Source organism: Salvelinus namaycush, chromosome 14 (genome assembly GCF_016432855.1).
Source record: "Salvelinus namaycush isolate Seneca chromosome 14, SaNama_1.0, whole genome shotgun sequence".
Taxonomy (NCBI): Eukaryota; Metazoa; Chordata; class Actinopteri; order Salmoniformes; family Salmonidae; genus Salvelinus; species Salvelinus namaycush.
In genome coordinates this window covers 6,096,711-6,119,000 of record NC_052320.1, presented here as the reverse complement: position 1 = coordinate 6,119,000, position 22,290 = coordinate 6,096,711, and the positions used below count along the sequence as shown (strand labels likewise).

Below are 22,290 nucleotides of genomic sequence, written 5' to 3'. Positions count from 1 at the left end.
TCTGCATGGAGAACGTGTCTGCATGGAGAACGTGTCTGCATGGAGAACGTGTCTAAATGGAGAACGTGTCTGCATGGAGAACGTGTCTAAATGGAGAACGTGTCTAAATGGAGAACGTGTCTGCATGGAGAACGTGTCTAAATGGAGAACGTGTCTAAATGGAGAACGTGTCTAAATGGAGAACGTGTCTAAATGGAGAACGTGTCTAAATGGAGAACGTGTTTAAATGGAGAACGTGTCTAAACGGAGAACGTGTCTAAACGGAGAACGTGTCTAAATGGAGAACGTTTTTGCATGGAGAACGTGTCTAAATGGAGAACGTGTCTAAATGGAGAACGTGTCTAAATGGAGAACGTGTCTAAATGGAGAACGTGTTTAAATGGAGAACGTGTTTAAATGGAGAACGTGTCTAAATGGAGAACGTGTCTAAATGGAGAACGTGTCTAAATGGAGAACGTGTCTAAATGGAGAACGTGTCTAAATGGAGAACGTGTCTAAATGGAGAACGTGTCTAAATGGAGAACGTGTCTGCATGGAGAACGTGTCTAAATGGAGAACGTGTCTAAATGGAGAACGTGTCTGCATGGAGAACGTGTCTAAATGGAGAACGTGTCTGCATGGCAAGTTCTTGAACATGATCAAACCAATGTAAGTCCTGATGGATTATTGGATGATATTAGATTGTAATAATCTTTTCATGTTTTCTTTTCTCTACAGGTGGAGTGAACAAGAATGGTTTATGTTTGTGGATGAGGAGGAGACTTGAGCTTAACGTCGGACACAAATGGTTAGACATTGTATAACTGTATAGAAATATATTTGTATAGCAAACTTGATGTTGAGCGTCTTTTAACTGACTTTGTCTTTGTAGAATATTTGCAATGCCACTTGGGATGTCTCTGATCTCAGCCCTGCTCGTCTTCCTCCTGGTCACCACCACGTGCTCCCCCGCTGTCTGCACTTATCCCCGTTTCTCCAGAAATGACACTTCATTTGAGCACCTGGTCCTACACCCAGACCCCTCTGTAGGCACGGTCTACGTGGGGGCCAGGGACCATCTCTTCCAACTGGACGGGTTGGACGGCCTGCGTCTGGAGCAGGAGGAGAGGAACGGCCCAGTGACTGATAGTAAGGAGTGTCTTCCCCCTGTCACAGAGGCCAACTGCCCCCAGGCCCGGCACACCTCCAACCACAATAAGCTGCTCCTGGTGGACCCCTCAGCCATGGAGCTCATCACCTGTGGTAGTGTCCACCAAGGCACCTGCCAGAAGCGCAGCCTAACCTCTGTGAAGGAGGTGCTGTTCTCCACAGAGAGGCCGGTGGATACCCAGTACGTGGCGGCCAACGACCCGGGGGTGTCCACCGTGGGGCTGGTGGTGGGGCCCCGAGGCGGGGAGCGGGCCGTGCTCTATGTGGGCCGTGGTTACACAAGCAGCCATCCGCCCATCTCCACACGCCATCTGGCCAACGAGCCTGTGTTCTCATATGACGAGACCGCCAAGCTGGCTGTGGCGGGAAGGCTTTCGGAGTACGACCACCATTTTGTAGCTGCCTTCGCTCGGCGTGGGCATGTGTACTTCTTGTTCTATCGTCGTGACATTAAGGCTGTGACGCGGGAATACCGTACGTATGCTGCCCGCGTGTGTCTGGATGACACCTCCTACTATTCCTATGTAGAGGTACCCCTGGTGTGTCACTCCTCCTCTACCTCCTCCCCAGAGAGGAACTACAACCTTCTGCAGGCAGCCCAGGTGGGTCAGGGTGGCGGCAGAGAGGGGGAGAAATTGCTTGGGGTCTTCTCCACCTGGGCCAGCTCCTCCAACGGGCCCTCAGATGACTCGGCTCTGTGTGTGTACCCCCTGGACGAGCTGGACAGACACATCGACTCCACACGAGACCTGTGCTACACGCAGGATGGCCGGGTGGAGGGAGGAGGGGACGTGGCCTACATCGAGTACGAGGTCAAGTCCAGCTGTGCCAACTTACCCATGGTAAGTTATTTAGAGGAGCAGATGTAACCTTTCACATGATTCCTCTGGTTCATCAGAATGTAAGAACTGACAGTGTAGGTTTCCACTGATCAATGTCAAGCATTTGCCTTATTTTTCCTAATGTCAGGGTACTAGCAATGGAATGCCTTATAATCTAGTTAAATCCTACTTATTCTCTACCTTCGGCACTGTAATGCTTATTGGCTTCCGCAGTCAGGAAGTGGACTAGATCCATGCTTAAAGCAGAACAGCCATAGAGAGAGGAAGGCCAATGGAACATAAAGGGCCTTAACGAACCCTGTGTCAAACAGCCAAGAGATCCCTGATGCCTGTGAGTGAAGTAGCCATGCAGGCTTACGACCCCGGGATGACCTCCAGTCTGGGCCCAGAGCTCATCAGGCCTGCTTGCCTGAGGCATTTTAATAAAACTAACTGTCCCAACTCAGCTATCGGACTGTTAAATGAAGGCTGACAAGGATGGGGAGGAGCCCTTTGAAGTCCAACGAGACGGACAGATGGATTGTAACAGAAAGTTAATTTAGTAAACAATGCGTCTTAAAGAAAACAAGTCCTGGAACAAAAGACATCCCGATTTACTGGAGTTAGCTGAAGACTTATTGGTAGGGATTTAAGGGTGTTACGCAAAATCAAAAGGAGCAAGATTGCAGTTTTGATATGCTTCTAATCTAATATTAATCCTCTTATTATAACTAAGAGGATTGGTTAGACTGTGAGTCAATGATGTGAATAGTTATTACTGAATGGAAGAAATACTGTTGAAATGACTAACCAGGTTCCGGTGATAATGTGAACGGGACATTCTCTAGAGAGAAGTCTATTGTTTGTTCTCTGTGTTCCAGAACACCCTGAAGGCTTATCCCTGTGGCTCTGACCACACCCCCAGTCCAATGGCCAGCAGGGTGCCCATAGAAGCTGAGGCGGTATTGGACAGCCCGTCCGCCCGTCTCACCGCTGTGGCTGTCAGTGTGAGGGCGGGGCACACAATTGCCTTTTTAGGAGACTCTAAAGGGAATTTGCACAAGGTATGCCAAGTTACAGTAGGTTATGATACATGTTTGAGTTAATACATGAGATTTAGATCAAGATAGCAGTGTTTCAGACTTCTACTCAAATGGAGCTAGACATCGTCTAGTAGCGTTGTTAAAGCCGTTGCCAGGGGAGGTGAGGGAGCCCTCAGCCCTCCTCTCCTCAGCCCTCCTCATCCCTCCACCCTCAGCCCTCCTCCCCTCGACCTTCCTCATCCCTCCTCTCCTCAGCCCTCCTCCCCTCGGCCTTCCTCATCCCTCCTCTCCTCAGCCCTCCTCCCCTCGGCCTTCCTCATCCCTCCTCTCTCAGCCCTCCTCTCCTCAGCCCTCCTCTCCTCAGCCCTCCTCCCTCAGCCCTCCTCTCCTCAGCCCTCCTCCCCTAGGCCTTCCTCATCCCTCCACCCTCAGCCCTCCTCCCCTCGGCCTTCCTCATCCCTCCACCCTCAGCCCTCCTCCCTCAGCCCTCCTCTCCTCAGCCCTCCCTCAGCCCTCCTCTCCTCAGCCCTCCTCTCCTCAGCCCTCCTCTCCTCGGCCTTCCTCATCCCTCCTCTCCTCAGCCCTCCTCCCCTAGGCCTTCCTCATCCCTCCACCCTCAGCCCTTCTCCTTCAGCCCTTCTCTCCTCAGCCCCAGACAGAACAGAACAGAGGGCTTTGAGTCCCTCAGCATGCGGCCCACTGAAGTTACCCATTTTAAAAGGATTATCTCATCTGTGTACACCAAATTCCACAAACAGCATTCAGACACACACACACATGTGCAAATGCATGCGTAAACACACACACACACACACACACAATGTGGGTACCACCTGCAGGTTTCTAAACCATTGTGTCAGCTGGCTAAGATGTTCTGAGAGTCCACTTGACGAGCCAAAGAGATTCCTACAGCACTGAGTTCACTGGCGGCTTATGGAGGCCGACATCAAATCTATGCTAATCTCATTAAACTCAGGTAATTTGAGAGTTTGAGGGCTTATGATTCACTTAGGAAAAGGTGTCTTGGTATCCTCCAGATTAGATTTACTGACTGACAATCAAATTAACTGTTCTCTTCCCAACACAATCCTGTAGACAGTACAAATGCACCTTTAATTTGCTTTTAGCCACATATTCTAGCCACAAATGTCACTTCTCTTTTTCAGTTGACTTTGTCAGTCACTGTATAACATACTATGGGGAGTCAACGACCAATCCTATTCACCTGAAGCAAACAAAAATCACGGCCAACAGGCCAATGGATGCCGAGCCCGCCCTCGAAAGCCCCTCCTGGGGTCGCGAGAGAAACTCTGAAATAAAATAACTAAAATCGCACTTGGTTCATAGAACAGGGGTTATTAAAGTACTGTCAGACTGATTTGTAATAGACTGTCACATAAAAAAAGTAAACATTGGCCGTGGATTACATCACTTTTTGTTTTTACATGTTGTTGTCCTGAAATAATTATTTGATATCAAAATGGGGTCGCAAGTTTAAAAAGTTTTGGAACCCCTGCCCTAGATGTGACAAGATTTGGGTCTTGGTATCGGTTTTTGTGTTTGCTAAAAACCCACTACTTTCTGCTCTGCTTGTGTAGCCAATGCTTCCTTGCTTGACTAAGATGGCCAGTGGTAAGAATAACCAGCCAAGTTTGAACCTCCGACCGGCATGTGGTTTTCACAATGAAAATTAAAAGATACCCACGAGTGCTATCCTATTTCCTGGGGTGGAAACACACTCAGGAGGCCTTGGCTCAGACCAGTTGTGTGACCATTGTCTCCGGCTGGGTTCAACTTCCATTGGGAGTCGGGCTGACTTTTTGTAGAAGATTGGTGGACAGAGTAGAGCCCAGCCGAGTGAAGCTCATTCCGGTTTCTCTGGCAGTGTTCAGAGTTAGGATTCCTGGGATGATATACTATCCCTGAATGGCTCTGGAGGGTTTTCAGAGTGTGAATCGGATCACATCAGTCTGGGCCAGCCTGACGCCCTGGCTTTGGATTTGACAGGGGAGAGTGAACCATTGGTGTTGAACGTGGCTTTGATGGTGTTTTCTCCCCCGCAGTGGAGTTCCTCCAGTTCAACAGTTTGCTGTGCGTTCTCCTCCTTTTCATTGTGTCACTCCGTCAATGGTCCGTGTTTTAAACAAGCACCTCAAGGTTGCAAGTTTAAAATGCTCACACTTCGCCGGCTATTGCAGCAATTGGTTCATGTCCATAGATATAAAGGATGGATATTTTCATGTGCTATACTATATTTCATGTCCTCCCGATCTCCGCCACCATTTCTATAGTGGTGGAGGCGGCTTTGGCACCGATGCGGTGCCAGGGGATGAGGGTATTGGCTTATCTGGACAATTGGCTGGTCGTAGCGGAGTTGAAGGAACTTGTGGAGCTTCACACTGCCACGCTGGTATCCCATATTCAGTCTCTGGGGTTCATAGTGAATCATAACACTCCGGCTCAGCACATTGTTTCTGAGTCTCGCTCTGGACTCGGTTCTGAACCTTATTTTTGTCCCAACAGAGGAGGGTCACATTCTGGATCTGTCTTGCACAGTTTCAGCTTGGACACTCTGTGCCTTTTCTCTGTGCCTGCGGTTATTGGATCTGATGGCCTCTACATGATGCCTCTGGGACTTCTGTTGATGTGTCTGTTTCAGCGCTGGATGATAACAGGATGGTGGTGGCTACATCAACATGCCGGGAGGGACGCGGTCACTCTCTCTGGCCTGTTATCTGCTCATATGGACCAGTGTATGTTTCCTGTTGCTCAGGGGGACGTATCTTCCCAGATCTCTCAACGCGGGTGTGGATCTACTTTCAAGGGTGGTAGTCCTATCTCTACGGAGTGGAGAGTGCACCACTTGGTGGGGGTCCAGATATGAGACCGGTTCGTCAGAGTCGACGTAGATCTTATGCATCGCGAGAACACACATTGTCGTCTGTTCTTCTCAATAAGGGATCCAGGCACTCCATTGGGAACGAACGCTTTGGCACATCACTGGCCTCGTATAAGTCTCTATGCGTTTCTCCAGTGAACCTGATTCAGGCCATTGAAGATAGGGTCCATCAGGAGGATCTGTTGTCAATTTTGGTGGTTCCCCGTTGCCCCAGACAACCCTGGTTCCCAGAGATCATCCGCCTGTTGGGCTGGGTTATTGGGATCTATTGTCCCAGGCGCACGGATCTGTGGGTTTGGACCCTGAATGGTTGAATTTGTCGGCTTGGGGTTTACCCTTGAACGTGATTATGACTGCGTTTGAGAGTTGGTGTCAGGTTAAAGGAGTTTATCCTTTTTCAGAGCTCTTTTGGTGGACATTTTGAAATTCTTGCAAGAGATTTTTGAGCAGGGCCTTTTTCCACATTGAAGGCAGCCATCTCGGTATGTCATGTAGGGATTGATGGCTCTACCCCAGGGTCTCATCCTCTGGTGGTGCCGTTCCACATTGAATGAACCTCCGTTTGAACCAAAGGAGTCTGTGGACCTGAAGGTTATTCCTACAAGACTGCCCTGCTCATGGCCTTGGCGTCAGTCAAGCGCGTTTGGGATTTTATCAAGCATTTTATAAAGCATTATCAAGTCACAGCAGAAGCCCTGTTGTCTTGGACTTGCGTTTCCTTGTGTGTGTTCTGGCATTACAGACTCCTCAGGTCTCGGTGTGAGCCTTTTTGGAACCGGTAGGGTTTATGGACTTGGTCGATGTTAGGCAGCATTTTGTCCGGGTTATCACAGTTTCCCTGCAGGTTTTAGCCTTGGGCTGCCGAGATGTGCGGCAGTGTGCAGAGTGTGCACTAAGTAGGGTTACCACAGTTCCCTGTGGGTTTGACCCTCAGCCTGCCGTGGTTCATCGACTCTGGCCGATGCTATGCAGCGTGCGTGTGCGCTTTACCAAGTCACGACAGGTGTTCTGTTGTTTTGGACTTGCGGTTCGTTGTTCGAGTTCTGACATTTCAGGCTTGCAAGTTAAGTATTGTTTCTGGAACTGTGGGATCTTGGGACTTGGGCTGCAGTGGCAGTATGTCAGTGCACAAAGCCAAGTTGCAGCAGGTTCTGGTTCCCTATATGGGGATCTGACAGTTTATGCTTCTCGGGTAAGTATTAGGGAAGAAGGTGGCTTCTGTAACCCCTATTTGGAGCCGGTGGAAACTGTGTGTGCTTGGGCTGCCGTGGGCCTCCTAGTTTGGCACCCTCTGAGCCGGGTTGGGGTGTGATTTTATGTCTAAAAGGGAGCGTACAGTTATGAATATAAATATGGTTCCTTGAAGGAGGGAACGAGGTATAACATATTTTGTCCCCGTGCCGTCAGGGTGTTTGCACATACATTACATATAAACGTACAGTACACACTCAGCACATACAGAACATATAAAACGTACAGTTATGAATATAACTACTGTTCCCTGAAGGAGGGAATGAGGTATAAAATACTATTGGGAGTCCAACAGCCAATCCTATTCACCTGAAGCAAACTGAAATTACGCTCAACGGGCCAATTGATGCCGAGCTTGTCCTCGGAAGCCGGGCCTCTCTGGTTATAATGCCACAAAATAGCCGCATGTGCACACTCCCTCAAATCGTTTGGAGAACATATCCTTTCTATTTTATTCAGCTTTGTTCAATTGTATTCTTCATACTATAAAATAATGCCACAGAATTCTAAGTAAATCTTGTATGCTAAATGAACTAGTGTAGCCCACAGCCATTTGGCATAACCACATCAGGACCTAACATAAGGACAACTCCGTGTATGCTGTTCTTCTGAAATATTAATCATGCTTCTTTAGTACCGTCTAAAATAAATAATGGATTTATTGTGCAGGTGTAGGCTATATTACATGGATTTATTAGACTTTTTAAAATGTAGATGTTCCAAAGGTCTGCATCAGTGGCTTGTAGGCGATGCGTGTAAGCCAGGAGATGCTAGATGTGTTTACGTTAATTAACGGTCAATTACCGTGAGACCAATAGTTATTTGCTTGACAATCACCGGCTGACGAAATTTTGTGACGGCCACAGCCCAACTTGGAAATGATTGATAGTTTACGACAGTAACCATCTGCTTCCCTCCAGGTGTTCCTAGGCTCTGGGGGTAGGGTGGAGAGGTACTCCTCCATACTCATCCAGCCCAACTCACCCATCAGCAGTGACCTCCTCCTGGACCAGATGGAGACGCACATCTACATCATGACCAGCACAATGGTTAGTCTGAGTGGACACCACACAGCAAAACACAGCTCAAACACATCGTCACCAGCTACTTGACTCTCCTAATATAGGGCAGGAATCATCAACTAGATTTAGCCACGTGTCGTTTTTTTCCTTGATCGGGTGGGCGGAATGCAGTGAAGTAGATCAAGGGTAGGTACAGGTGTGTTTTTGCATTTTGTCCGTTGGCACTCTCCCTTTTAGATTAGAAAGCCTGGCTAGGAAACACAATTGTAGCACCTCTACGGCTTCATTGTCCATGTATTTACTGTAGTACAGCTGTTCTTAACAAAGGGATGTGGGTAACATTTCAGGTGGAGAAGCGGCCGGTGGCAGAGTGTGGAGATCACCTGGACTGTCAGTCCTGTCTCTCAGCCCGAGAGCCGTACTGTGGCTGGTGTGTTCTGGAGGGCAGGTGAGGAAGCACCAACTGAATATTCTAATTCTATACCACAGAGAGTCAAGTTAATAGAAGTTAACTTCTCACTTGTTCCTCTCTTTGGACCTGTGTTCCACCCCTCACCCCCACATCCCCTGTGATGTCAGGTGTGGCCAGCGTTTCCAGTGCAGTCGGGGGGCTCTGCAGGGCCAGTGGCTGTGGAGCTTTGACCAGCAGCAGCAGTGTCTCAGTATCCAATCCCTAAGCCTGTATAACATCAGCCTTGGAGTGGAGACAGACGTAAGACATGAGAAGAGCAAGATACAGTGATTGTTTTGAGCTTTACATTTTTTTATGAATACCCTTTGACACCTGTCTTTCTTTCTTTCTTTCTTTCTTTCTTTCTTTCTCTGTCTCTCTCTGTCTCTCTGTCTCTCTCGGTCTCTCTCTCTGTCTCTCTCTCTGTCTCTCTCTCTGTCTCTCTCTCTCTCTCTCTCTCTCTCTCTCTCTGTCTCTCTCGGTCTCTATCTCTCTCTCTCTCTCTCTCTCTCTCTCTCTCTCTCTCTCTCTCTCTCTCTCTTTCTTTCTTTCTTTCTTTCTTTCTTTCTCTATCTCTCTCTCTCTCTCTCTCTCTCTCCTCTCTCTCTCTTTCTTTCTTTCTTTCTCTCTCTCTCTCTCTCTCTCTCTCTCTCTCTCTCTCTCTCTCTCTCTCTCTCTCTCTCTCTCTCTCTCTCTCTGTCTCTGTCTCTGTCTCTGTCTCTGTCTCTGTCTCTCTCTCGGTCTCTGTCTCTGTCTCTCTCTCGGTCTCTCTATCTCTCTCGGTCTCTCTATCTCTCTCTCTGTCTCTCTCTCAGATTGCTGTTTCAGTGAAGGGGTTGCCCAGTCTAGTGGAAGGCGAAGCATACAAATGTTTCTACCAGGATGTGGAAAGTCCTGCCAACGTCACAGACACTGGTGTGACCTGCTCTACCCCCGACGCCAGCAGGCTGCCTCTTATTGGCCAAGGAGAAGGTGAGTGACATTGGTGGGAGACCAATAGGACATTACAATGCAAAATGATTCCACTCTCATTCTCAATTATCACCATAGTTAACTATCCTACTAATGTCCTCTCCTACTCAGACTTCGTCACCGTCCCTCTGTCCCTTCGCTTCCTCAATGTGACAGTGGCTGCTTGGGAGTTCACCTTCTTTGACTGTGGCGTGGTCCAACAGCTCTCTGGAGGCATGCCGTAAGTTAAAATGCTGACATTTTACCTCAATACCATTGTATTTCTCTCCCTGTTAACCTCTCACTGTCTCCGTCTTCTCTCTTTTTTCAGGTGCAGAGGGTGTGTGAGCAGTCACTGGGGCTGTAACTGGTGTATTCACCAGCACTTCTGCACCCCGAACATTTCCTGTGATGAGGGAGTCACAATTTACAACAAACACGTAAGTCCACCTACGGTTATCAGTCAGTGCAGTTACAGGACTGCTAACTGGAACGTACTATATCTACTAACCAGCCTATTCAGGTTTGCTTTGTAGAGAAACTGGTAACTGCCCTAGGGTAACTGTTAGATTATTCATGTCTTGTCGTATTCCATTGTCTCTGTTTTTAGTTTTTGTTGTTGTAAACGTTTCGTTTTTTGTGTGATGTCAGTCTTATTTGCATATATTTCTTGCCTATCCTCTCGTTTTACTGTCGTTCCCTCCTCTCTCCTTCTCTGGTCATGTTGTTACCATCTCAAGTTGAAACCACCAACAGCCACTCCCCCAGCAACCAAACAATCTGATACTGTAACTCCAACTGTTCTGGCTGATCCAACACTCCCATACACAAAGGTATCTGTTAGGACCACTCCCCCAGTCCCAGACAGCATGGATGTGCCCTTAGCCACTCCCCCCACCACCCCCGAGCCCACTGCAGTCCCCACCACCCTCTCACAAACCATCGCCACCACCACACCTTCAAACACACTGGCCACCCAGGCTACGACTACACTGGAAGTGACTACCAGTCTGCAGGCAGGGGCCATCGCAGAAGAGACCAAAGTGGAGGGAGACGGAGACAGGAGTCTCCCCAGGACTACTGGCGGAACAGAGCAGACAACAGTCACCAGGGTTGAGCTGCTAGACTGGCCCGAGGCTCTAGAGACTGTGTTTCCTAGTAGTACTGCTGGACTGACTGGCCTCACTGGGATGGAGCCCTCGTCCCCTGACACCACCTCAACCATCTCCAGTGGTGTCCCCCTGTTAGGGGACCTGCCCACTGGCTCTGACAGGGATGAGATCCCCCTGGCCCCCTTCCAAGGTACAGCCTCACCCCCCTGGACCAGGGAATGGGACAAGGGGGAGGGAGAGACCGAGACAAAGATGGACCCTGCAACATCCTCTGCCACAGTGCCCTCTGGAGTTGATGAACCAAACCAGCCCTCTCAATCATTTACCCTCACACCTAACCCTGAGTCTGAGTCTCCACCAGTCTACCAGTCTGGCTCCTTTGCTCTGCTGGTGAGTGGGCCAGGGCTTCCACTGCCAGTGGCTGTCTAGCTGATGCACCCAGTACAAGACATGCGTTTAATCAGATAAGTGCATTTGCATCGTGTTAAATAGGTTACTCTTAATTTGATCCCAAATTCCTACCCTCTTATTTATGTCATGATATGTGTGTTGTGTGTAAAACAGCATCACCATTATGTTGTGTGTTTTGAGTGTCATTGAAGTTGTCAACTGGCAATGCTTTGGAGCTCAAGTCATCAGAACATGGCTGTCTTCAGTTCACACTAAACCTGCTGTTTTTTGTTTTTACACCTTGTTTGTCAGTGTTTCTTTGTTATTATCCTCAATCTCATGTTATAGACCTTTAGATTATAGAGCAACATTTTGGAGTGGGATTAATTGTTAATTGTTCTAACAGGAAATCTGGTTTAAAGCAGCAATTACAGTTTCAAACAATAACAAAGTCTGTTTTGGTCAACAGATTTTTATTTTTATTTTTATTTCACCTTTATTTAACCAGGTAGGCTAGTTGAGAACAAGTTCTCATTTGCAACTGCGACCTGGCCAAGATAAAGCATAGCAGTGTGAACAGACAACAACACAGAGTTACACATGGAGTAAACAATAAACAAGTCAATAACATGGTATAAAAAAAGAGAAGGGATGGGGCTGGAGAAATGTAGCTATGAATGCATGGACTGACCATCCGTGATGTAAAAAATATAGTTTTAGCCATGTTTTGAGGTTATATAGTGTTTTTATTTTATTTACTTTGTTTAAAACATTGGGGTAAAACAAGCTTATGTTTGGGTTCTGATGGGATACGAGAGTTGAATTAAGTTCATGAGGCATTTATAAGTTATATTTTTCAAGAATAAAAGGGTACATATCATTAATTTACAAGTCAAGGAAATGTATGTAGCTGCAGAACGGCCCTTTTAATGGCTGTAATTGACGAGACATCACCTGGAGATGTAGGATGCCGTTACGTTTGATGTCCCCTGTGTGTCCTGTAACATATGTCCTATAATGTGAGTAGGACTGCCCGTGTGTGGAGATGGTCCAGGGCTCCTCTCTACTTCCTGTTAATGTGGAGCGGAAGATCACTCTGGTGGGACGCCACCTTCACCTCTTCCAGGTGGGTGAGGAATGCTGGCTGATGGTTTATTGACTTCAGGTGCGTGGTGTGTGAAATGCGGTCTGTGTGTCATCTACTGGTGTGTGCGTGTGTCTATGTGTGATCAGGATGAGGGTCTGGACTATGAGTGTGTCCTGACCATCGAGGGGCGTTCAGTGGTGGTGGACGCGTACGTGGAGACAGAGGACACCCAGCCCTCTCTCTACTTCATCACCTGCCAGCTACACCAGGTCACTCTCTATTCAATATCAGATTATGTGGTATTGCAAAAATGCTGTTAATTTGAACAGTGTTTGTCTGTAGGTTGTTCCATGTTTTTTGAAGAGTGATATTTCAGCTATGCATGAAAGCTATGATTACATTCACGGCTACGACTGACTTATTTTGTCATGTTGTTGCAGTACGCTTATACTGCCTTTGTGGAGGAGTACGATGCCGTGATCAATGTGAGGAGGAGAGACACCTTTCAGATTGATAGTGCTGATGACCTTCATGGTAGGTTACAAAGGAGAAGAACTATTGATGTAGATCTGTGCTGTTGTTGGGTCGTTGACTTCTGGTATCCTCTTTGTTCCAGTGACGTTGTTTAACTGCTCTGTGGGCCGGTCAGACTGCAGCCGGTGTCGTACGGCTGATCAGAAGTACGGCTGTGTGTGGTGCGGGGGAACTCGTTCCAGATGCAGTTTCCGGGACTCCTGCGCTGGCGAGATCAAGCAGTCCTGCCCAGCACCCGTCATCCACTTTGTGAGGCTTGATTTGGGTCATTGTCTTTTCATGTGTTTTCGTCTTCAGACAGTGAAATAGGCTCGTTTGTTGACTTCTCCATGACTGCGTTGCAGATGGAGCCCATCTCTGGACCAGTAGATGGTGGTACTGTGGTGACCATCTCAGGCTCCAATCTGGGACAGAAAGCAGAAGACATCCAGAACTCTGTCACTTTAGCTGGTGTCCCCTGCACGGTCATCAACAGCAGATATGAGATCTCCTCAAGGTATGTTGTTCTTATGCAAAAACGTTTATTTCTTCTATATTCTGCATCTCTAGTTGTATCTGCATTCAGAGTAGCAACCTGCTTTAATCCTCCATTGTTCTGTAGGATTGTGTGTGAGACCACAGCCAGTGGGGGACAGAAGAGTGGCCAGGCCTCAGTCGAGGTGAGAGGAGGAGGACTTGGATTCTCCGGTCAAAGGTTCAGCTTCCAGGTAACTATAACAGACTTTGTTATCTTCTATTAAAATGCTGATCTAGCCGAGTGGACAATACTGGCCCTCAAATGAAGTCTGATCAAGTTTTCTTTTCTAATGCCCCTTCTCTTCTCCTCAGGACCCAGTTCTGATGGAGATAGCCCCTCATAAGGGGCCCAAGGCTGGGGGCTCTGCGTTGACCGTAATGGGCCAGAGCCTGAAGACTGGACATCTCAGTGAGGTCAGCGTGCTGATTGGAGGAGTCCCATGCCTCATGTGAGTCTCTTACGTATCTGTAACATTCAGTCACCAGATCAAACAGTGGTTTACAGTGGTGTCTGCGTTATGTGAGAGAATTCATAATTAATTTGTCAGTTTCCTCAATAAAGGCCCTGTAATATTCTGTAGCAGTAGTTGTGATATCTGGTTCAACTCATTCTCTAGCTCCTCGGAGGTCATGGATGACCAGATTACATGTATGACTGGTGGCAGCAACAGAACCGGAGCACATGGAATCACTGTCCGATTTGGTAGAGCAGAGCGCCATCTAGAGGGAGACATTTACTATTACACCTCAGACCCTAACGTAACCATGGCTACACCCTCCAAAAGCTTTCTCAGGTGGGTGGGACACTGTCACTCACAACACATTGTGTCAGAAATATATACCATTTTGTTATTAAAGTCTTCTCTCTGTGTGTCCAGTGGTGGAAGACTAATACGTGTGTCCGGACAAAACCTGGATGTAGTCCAGGATCCCAGAATCCGGGTGACCGTTAGTCCTCTGGAGTCCCTCTCTCCGAGGAAGAACAGGAGGATGAGGAGGAGCAGCAGAGACGGAGAGAGTAGAGTGAGATGTAGAGAAATCCCACTCAAGAGGCAAAGACGGATAGTTCCTGAGCCAGACTGTCCTGAAGACATGCTCTGTGTTGTCAAACAGGTAAACTGGAAATGCACGTTGAGTCCTTTAATATGATGTTCAGTTGTCTCCTTGCTTCCATTGAGGGATAGACACTCTTTTCTTTGATAATGTCGTGCAATGTATCACCGTAAAGTTGAGAATCATTCACTGCTTTCCTTAAATAGCAAAGGGCAAAACATCCTTACTCTTTTTGCTGCAAAAAATATCATGTTTCTATGTGCTTGATCTATAAATCAACTCCTCTGTCTCATCTCTCCCTCTCCAGTTTATAAATCAACTCTTCTGTCTCATCTCTCCCTCTCCAGTTTATAAATCAACTCCTCTGTATCATCTCTCCCTCTCCAGTTTGAGACGCACTGTGCCGTGAGCAGCTCCTCTCTGATGCTGTGCCCTACGCCTGCCGTGGGGACGGAGGCCCACAATGCCCGGGTCAAGGTGGACTTCCTACTGGATAACCTGCACTTTGACTTCAGCGCTGTGGGCAGCGGGGCTTTCAGTTACGAGCTCAACCCCATCCTAATCCCACTGAACCAGAATGACCCCAGCAAACCCTACCAGCACAAACCTGGCAGCATCATCTCTGTGGAGGTGTCTGCTACATCCCATCTCCTACCATAACACCTTCTGCAACAGTTTTTCAGAGCCTATGAGTGTTGTCTGTTTTTGTCTAATATCAGTATTGTTCTGAATCAGGGGGAGAACCTGGACCTGGCCATCTTTAAGGAGGAGGTGGTGGCTCTGATCGGGGATGGGGTGTGCTCGGTGAAGACCTTGACCCATAACCACCTCTACTGTGAGCCTCCATCCCAGCAGCCCTCAGTGATGGCCAGCAAGAAGCAGGAGGGCATGGATTCTCTCCCCGAGTTCACTGTACGTCCTCACTCCTTGGGTCACCACTGTTGAAATTGGAAATCAGAGAGGGCACGTCTTACATTTTGGAGGATAGTCACACCTGTAACTCTGAATGTGATGAGTAATGCTGTTGCTGGATGATCTAGTGACTATAGTTGTGGTGATAGTAGGGTTGAGATGTATAAAACACTTCAATCCTCCCACTCTAAAATCCACCGCTGTTTTGTCCCAGGTCCAGATGGGCAACCTGAACTTCTCCCTGGGCAGAGTGCAGTATGACACCCAGGTCCAGTCCACCTTCCCCCTGGAGGCCCAGGTGGGCGTGGGGGTGGGGGCCTCCATCGTAGCCCTCATTGTCCTCGTCATAGTGCTCATATACAGGTGGGTGTGGGGGTGGGGCCTCCTCATTGTCCTCATCATAGTGGTCATATACAGGTGGGGGTGGGGCCTGCATCATAGCCCTCATCATCCTCATCATAGTGGTCATATACAGGTGGGGGTGGGGCCTGCATCATAGCCCTCATCATCCTCATCATAGTGGTCATATACAGGTGGGGGTGGGGCCTGCATCATAGCCCTCATCATCCTCATCATAGTGGTCATATACAGGTGGGGGTGGGGCCTGCATCGTAGCCCTCATCATCCTCGTCATAGTGGTCATATACAGGTGGGGGTGGGGCCTGCATCATAGCCCTCATCATCCTCATCATAGTGGTCATATACAGGTGGGGGTGGGGCCTGCATCGTAGCCCTCATCATCCTCGTCATAGTGGTCATATACAGGTGGGGGGGGGGCCTGCATCATAGCCCTCATCATCCTCATCATAGTGCTCATATACAGGTGGGGGTGGGGCCTGCATCGTAGCCCTCATCATCCTCGTCATAGTGGTCATATACAGGTGGGGGTGGGGCCTGCATCGTAGCCCTCATCATCCTCGTCATAGTGCTCATATACAGGTGGGGGTGGGGCCTGCATCATGGCCCTCATCATAGTGCTCATATACGGGGGGGGGTGGGGCCTGCATCGTAGCCCTCATCATCCTCATCATAGTGCTCATATACAGGTGGGGGTGGGGCCTGCATCGTAGCCCTCATCATCCTCATCATAGTGGTCATATACAGGTGGGGGTGGGGCCTGCATCGTAGCCCTCATCATCCTCATCATAGTGGTCATATACAGGTGGGGGTGGGGCCTGCATCGTAGCCCTCATCATCCTCATCATAGTGCTCATATACAGGTGGGGGTGGGGCCTGCATCGTAGCCCTCATCATCCTCATCATAGTGCTCATATACAGGTGGGGGTGGGGCCTGCATCGTAGCCCTCATCATCCTCATCATAGTGCTCATATACAGGTGGGGGTGGGGCCTGCATCGTAGCCCTCATCATCCTCATCATAGTGCTCATATACAGGGGGGGGTGGGGCCTGCATCATAGCCCTCATCATCCTCATCATAGTGCTCATATACAGGTGGGGGTGGGGCCTGCATCGTAGCCCTCATCATCCTCATCATAGTGCTCATATACAGGTGGGGGTGGGGCCTGCATCGTAGCCCTCATCATCCTCATCATAGTGCTCATATACAGGTGGGGGTGGGGCCTGCATCGTAGCCCTCATCATCCTCATCATAGTGCTCATATACAGGTGGGGGTGGGGCCTGCATCATAGCCCTCATCATCCTCGTCATAGTGGTCATATACAGGTGGGGGTGGGGCCTGCATCATAGCCCTCATCATCCTCGTCATAGTGGTCATATACAGGTGGGGGGGGGGCCTGCATCGTAGCCCTCATCATCCTCATCATAGTGCTCATATACAGGTGGGGGTGGGGCCTGCATCATAGCCCTCATCATCCTCATCATAGTGCTCATATACAGGTGGGGGTGGGGCCTGCATCATAGCCCTCATCATCCTCGTCATAGTGGTCATATACAGGTGGGGATGGGGCCTGCATCATAGCCCTCATCATCCTCGCCATAGTGGTCATATACAGGTGGGGGTGGGGCCTGCATCGTAGCCCTCATCATCCTCATCATAGTGCTCATATACAGGTGGGGGTGGGGCCTGCATCGTAGCCCTCATCATCCTCATCATAGTGCTCATATACAGGTGGGGGTGGGGCCTGCATCATAGCCCTCATCATCCTCGTCATAGTGGTCATATACAGGTGGGGGTGGGGCCTGCATCGTAGCCCTCATCATCCTCGTCATAGTGGTCATATACAGGTGGGGGTGGGGCCTGCATCATAGCCCTCATCATCCTCGTCATAGTGGTCATATACAGGTGGGGGTGGGGCCTGCATCGTAGCCCTCATCATCCTCGTCATAGTGCTCATATACAGGTGGGGGTGGGGCCTGCATCGTAGCCCTCATCATCCTCATCATAGTGCTCATATACAGGTGGGGGTGGGGCCTGCATCATAGCCCTCATCATCCTCATCATAGTGCTCATATACAGGTGGGGGTGGGGCCTGCATCGTAGCCCTCATCATCCTCATCATAGTGCTCATATACAGGTGGGGGTGGGGCCTGCATCATAGCCCTCATCATCCTCGTCATAGTGGTCATATACAGGTGGGGGTGGGGCCTGCATCATAGCCCTCATCATCCTCGTCATAGTGCTCATATACAGGTGGGGGTGGGGCCTACATCATAGCCCTCATCATCCTCGTCATAGTGCTCATATACAGGTGGGGGTGGGGCCTGCATCATGGCCCTCATCATAGTGCTCATATACAGGTGGGGGTGGGGCCTGCATCATAGCCCTCATCATCCTCGTCATAGTGGTCATATACAGGTGGGGGTGGGGCCTGCATCATAGCCCTCATCATCCTCGTCATAGTGCTCATATACAGGTGGGTGTCAACACAGTCACTGTAGTCTACCAAGTATAAACCATTTCATCTGTTCAAAGTAATGCTCGGTTTACTGGATGTGAGCTCTTCTGTCTGTCCATATGTCTCTTTGTCAGGAGGAAGAGCAAACAGGCCGTGAGGGACTACAAGAAGGTCCAGATTCAGCTGGAGAATCTGGAGACCAGTGTGAGGGACCGCTGCAAGAAGGAGTTCACTGGTATGATAAAGCACCAGAAGCAATACATTTACATATAAATGTTTTATTTCTTTATTTAACTTATATTTAACCTTGTTATTCTTGTTGAGATAAACATCTATTTTTCAAGAGAGACCTGGACATAACAGCATCTTATATCTCAAAAACCTAAAGTGGACTTAAATAAGGAGAGTTTTTCGGGTGTGGGTTACATATGCTTTTGCTAAAAAGATTCTCATTATATCTCAATGTGGTTTATTTCCCTCCCTCTTCCCCTCTTCTTCCTCTTGTGCAGACCTGATGACTGAAATGATGGACTGTTCCAGTGACCTGGTGGGTTCTGGTATCCCCTTCCTGGACTACAGGGCGTATGCAGAGCGCATTTTCTTCCCTGGCCACCGGGAGTCGCCACTGAGGCGAGAGTTGGACGTGCCGGAGTGCCGTAGACAGACGGTGGAGCAGGGGCTGGTTCAGTTGTCCAACCTCCTCAACAGCAAACTATTCCTCACCACGGTAACCTCAACTGACTCTGAATAAGTATGATGTCCAGTCTCTTTTGTTGTTGACTGAACTCGAACTACCTCAATGTCATTCAGACTCTAAAACATCTACAGTAATATCATAGTAATATCATAATGCATGTATTTAATGCTTCTCTTTCACCGTGTCACTGTTTTGACCCCTTTGTGTCCCTCTCTCCCAGTTCATCCACACCCTGGAGGTGCAGCGGACCTTTTCGCCTCGGGACCGGGCTTACGTGGCCTCCCTGCTCACCGTGGCCCTGCATGGGAAGCTGGAGTACTTCACTGACATCCTGAAGACTCTGCTCAACGACCTGGTGGTGCAGTACATGGCCAAGAACCCCAGACTGATGCTGCGAAGGTGAGGGGGATGATCAGTACAATGTTCTCCTCAGTCTTGGTAATGACAGGCTTCTTGCGAGGTCTTCTAAGGTCTGTTGTGGATGGGTTTTCTTATCAATATCAGACACATTCATATTGAATATGTTGTCCTGTTTCAGAACTGAGTCAGTGGTGGAGAAGCTGCTGACCAACTGGATGTCCATGTGTCTGTTTACCTTCCTGAGGGTGAGTCTCTCAGCCTGCCATGTCCCCATTCACCCCCCTGTCTCCTTACTAAAGAGACAGAGAACCATGTCCCCATTCACCCCCCCTGTCTCCTTACTAAAGAAAAAGAGAACCATGTTCCCATTCACCCCCTGGTCTCCTTACTAAAGAGACAGAGAACCATGTTCCCATTCACCCCCTGGTCTCCTTACTAAACAGACAGAGAACCATGTCCCCATTCACCCCCCTGTCTCCTTACTAAACAGACAGAGAACCATGTTCCCATTCACCCCCTGTCTCCTTACTAAAGAGACAGAGAACCATGTTCCCATTCACCCCCTGTCTCCTTACTAAACAGACAGAGAACCATGTCCCCATTCACCCCCTGTCTCCTTACTAAACAGACAGAGAACCATGTCCCCATTCACCCCCCTGTCTCCTTACTAAACAGACAGAGAACCATGTCCCCATTCACCCCTTGTCTCCTTACTAAAGAAAAAGAGAACCATGTCCCCATTCACCTCCCTGTCTCCTTACTAAACAGACAGAGAACCATGTTCCCATTCACCCCCTGTCTCCTTACTAAAGAGACAGAGAACCATGTCCCCATTCACCCCCTGTCTCCTTACTAAAGAAAAAGAGAACCATGTCCCCATTCACCTCCCTGTCTCCTTACTAAACAGACAGAGAACCATGTCCCCATTCACCCCCCTGTCTCCTTACTAAAGAGACAGAGAACCATGTCCCCATTCACCCCCCTGTCTCCTTACTAAAGAGACAGTTAGAGAACCATGTCCCCATTCACCCCCTGTCTCCTTACAAAAGAAAACGAGAACCATGTCCCCATTCACCCCCCTGTCTCCTTACAAAAGAAAACGAGAACCATGTCCCCATTCACCCCCCTGTCTCCTTACAAAAGAAAATGAGAACCATGTCCCCATTCACCCCCCTGTCTCCTTACTAAAGAAAAAGAGAACCATGTCCCCATTCACCCCCCTGTCTCCTTACAAAAGAACAAGAGAACCATGTCCCCATTCACCCCCCTGTCTCCTTACTAAAGAGACAGTTAGAGAACCATGTCCCCATTCACCCCCTGTCTCCTTACTAAAGAAAAAGAGAACCATGTCCCCATTCACCCCCCTGTCTCCTTACAAAAGAAAACGAGAACCATGTCCCCATTCACCCCCCTGTCTCCTTACTAAAGAGACAGTTAGAGAACCATGTCCCCATTCACCCCCTGTCTCCTTACTAAAGAAAAAGAGAACCATGTCCCCATTCACCCCCCTGTCTCCTTACAAAAGAAAACGAGAACCATGTCCCCATTCACCCCCCTGTCTCCTTACTAAAGAAAAAGAGAACCATGTCCCCATTCACCCCCCTGTCTCCTTAGAAAAGAAAACGAGAACCATGTCCCCATTCACCCCCTGTCTCCTTACTAAAGAAAAAGAGAACCATGTCCCCATTCACCCCCCTGTCTCCTTACAAAAGAAAATGAGAACCATGTCCCCATTCACCCCCTGGTCTCCTTACTAAAGAAAAAGAGAACCATGTCCCCATTCACCCCCCTGTCTCCTTACAAAAGAAAACGAGAACCATGTCCCCATTCACCCCCCTGTCTCCTTACTAAAGAAAAAGAGAACCATGTCCCCATTCACCCCCTGTCTCCTTACTAAAGAAAAAGAGAACCATGTCCCCATTCACCCCCCCTGTCTCCTTACTAAAGAGACAGTTAGAGAACCATGTCCCCATCCACCCCCTGTCTCCTTACTAAAGAAAAAGAGAACCATGTCCCCATTCACCCCCTGTCTCCTTACTAAAGAAAAAGAGAACCATGTCCCTATTCACCTCCCTGTCTCCTTACTAAACAGACAGAGAACCATGTCCCCATTCACCCCCCTGTCTCCTTACTAAACAGACAGAGAACCATGTTCCCATTCACCCCCTGGTCTCCTTACTAAAGAGCCAGTTAGAGAACCATGTCCCCATTCACCCCCCTGTCCCCTTACTAAACAGACAGAGAACCATGTTCCCATTCACCCCCTGTCTCCTTACTAAACAGACAGAGAACCATGTCCCCATTCACCCCCCTGTCTCCTTACTAAAGAGACAGTTAGAGAACCATGTCCCCATTCACCCCCCTGTCTCCTTACTAAAGAAAAAGAGAACCATGTCCCCATTCACCCCCTGTCTCCTTACTAAAGAGACAGTTAGAGAACCATGTTCCCATTCACCCCCTGTCTCCTTACTAAAGAGACAGAGAACCATGTCCCCATTCACCCCCTGTCTCCTTACTAAAGAGACAGAGAACCATTTCCCCATTCACCCCCCTGTCTCCTTACTAAAGAAAAAGAGAACCATGTCCCCATTCACCCCCCTGTCTCCTTACAAAAGAACAAGAGAACCATGTCCCCATTCACCCCCCTGTCTCCTTACTAAAGAGACAGTTAGAGAACCATGTCCCCATTCACCCCCCTGTCTCCTTACTAAAGAAAAAGAGAACCATGTCCCCATTCACCCCCTGTCTCCTTACTAAAGAGACAGTTAGAGAACCATGTTCCCATTCACCCCCTGTCTCCTTACTAAAGAGACAGAGAACCATGTCCCCATTCACCCCCTGTCTCCTTACTAAAGAGACAGAGAACCATTTCCCCATTCACCCCCCTGTCTCCTTACTAAAGAAAAAGAGAACCATGTCCCCATTCACCCCCCTGTCTCCTTGCTAAAGAAAAAGAGAACCATGTCCCCATTCACCTCCCTGTCTCCTTACTAAAGAAAAAGAGAACCATGTCCCCATTCACCCCCCTGTCTCCTTACTAAAGAAAAAGAGAGCCATGTCCCCATTCACCTCCCTGTCTCCTTAATAAAGAAAAAGAGAACCATGTCCCCATTCACCCCCTGTCTCCTTACTAAAGAAAAAGAGAACCATGTCCCCATTCACCCCCTGTCTCCTTACTAAAGAAAAAGAGAACCATGTCCCCATTCACCCCCTGTCTCCTTACTA

At 48.7% G+C, this 22,290-nt stretch overlaps 1 protein-coding gene across 1 annotated transcript in view; it reads left to right on the top strand.

The window, feature by feature from the left end:
- The first annotated feature begins 481 nt into the window (after window positions 1–481).
- Window positions 482–22,290, top strand: part of LOC120059576 (plexin-B1-like) — a 32,221-nt gene continuing 10,412 nt past the window's right edge. Inside the window, exons 1-27 of the mRNA XM_039008707.1 lie at window positions 482–648; window positions 872–1,991; window positions 2,852–3,034; window positions 8,084–8,212; window positions 8,533–8,633; window positions 8,765–8,897; window positions 9,452–9,608; window positions 9,720–9,828; window positions 9,919–10,027; window positions 10,421–11,089; window positions 12,117–12,215; window positions 12,323–12,445; window positions 12,617–12,710; window positions 12,793–12,959; window positions 13,055–13,206; window positions 13,312–13,417; window positions 13,539–13,675; window positions 13,844–14,020; window positions 14,105–14,188; window positions 14,255–14,339; window positions 14,667–14,909; window positions 15,015–15,191; window positions 15,406–15,554; window positions 18,143–18,243; window positions 18,518–18,735; window positions 18,926–19,104; window positions 19,244–19,310. Coding sequence (XP_038864635.1) covers window positions 482–648; window positions 872–1,991; window positions 2,852–3,034; window positions 8,084–8,212; window positions 8,533–8,633; window positions 8,765–8,897; window positions 9,452–9,608; window positions 9,720–9,828; window positions 9,919–10,027; window positions 10,421–11,089; window positions 12,117–12,215; window positions 12,323–12,445; window positions 12,617–12,710; window positions 12,793–12,959; window positions 13,055–13,206; window positions 13,312–13,417; window positions 13,539–13,675; window positions 13,844–14,020; window positions 14,105–14,188; window positions 14,255–14,339; window positions 14,667–14,909; window positions 15,015–15,191; window positions 15,406–15,554; window positions 18,143–18,243; window positions 18,518–18,735; window positions 18,926–19,104; window positions 19,244–19,310 — 5,235 coding nt within the window. The remainder of the gene's footprint in view (window positions 649–871; window positions 1,992–2,851; window positions 3,035–8,083; window positions 8,213–8,532; window positions 8,634–8,764; window positions 8,898–9,451; window positions 9,609–9,719; window positions 9,829–9,918; window positions 10,028–10,420; window positions 11,090–12,116; window positions 12,216–12,322; window positions 12,446–12,616; window positions 12,711–12,792; window positions 12,960–13,054; window positions 13,207–13,311; window positions 13,418–13,538; window positions 13,676–13,843; window positions 14,021–14,104; window positions 14,189–14,254; window positions 14,340–14,666; window positions 14,910–15,014; window positions 15,192–15,405; window positions 15,555–18,142; window positions 18,244–18,517; window positions 18,736–18,925; window positions 19,105–19,243; window positions 19,311–22,290) is intronic.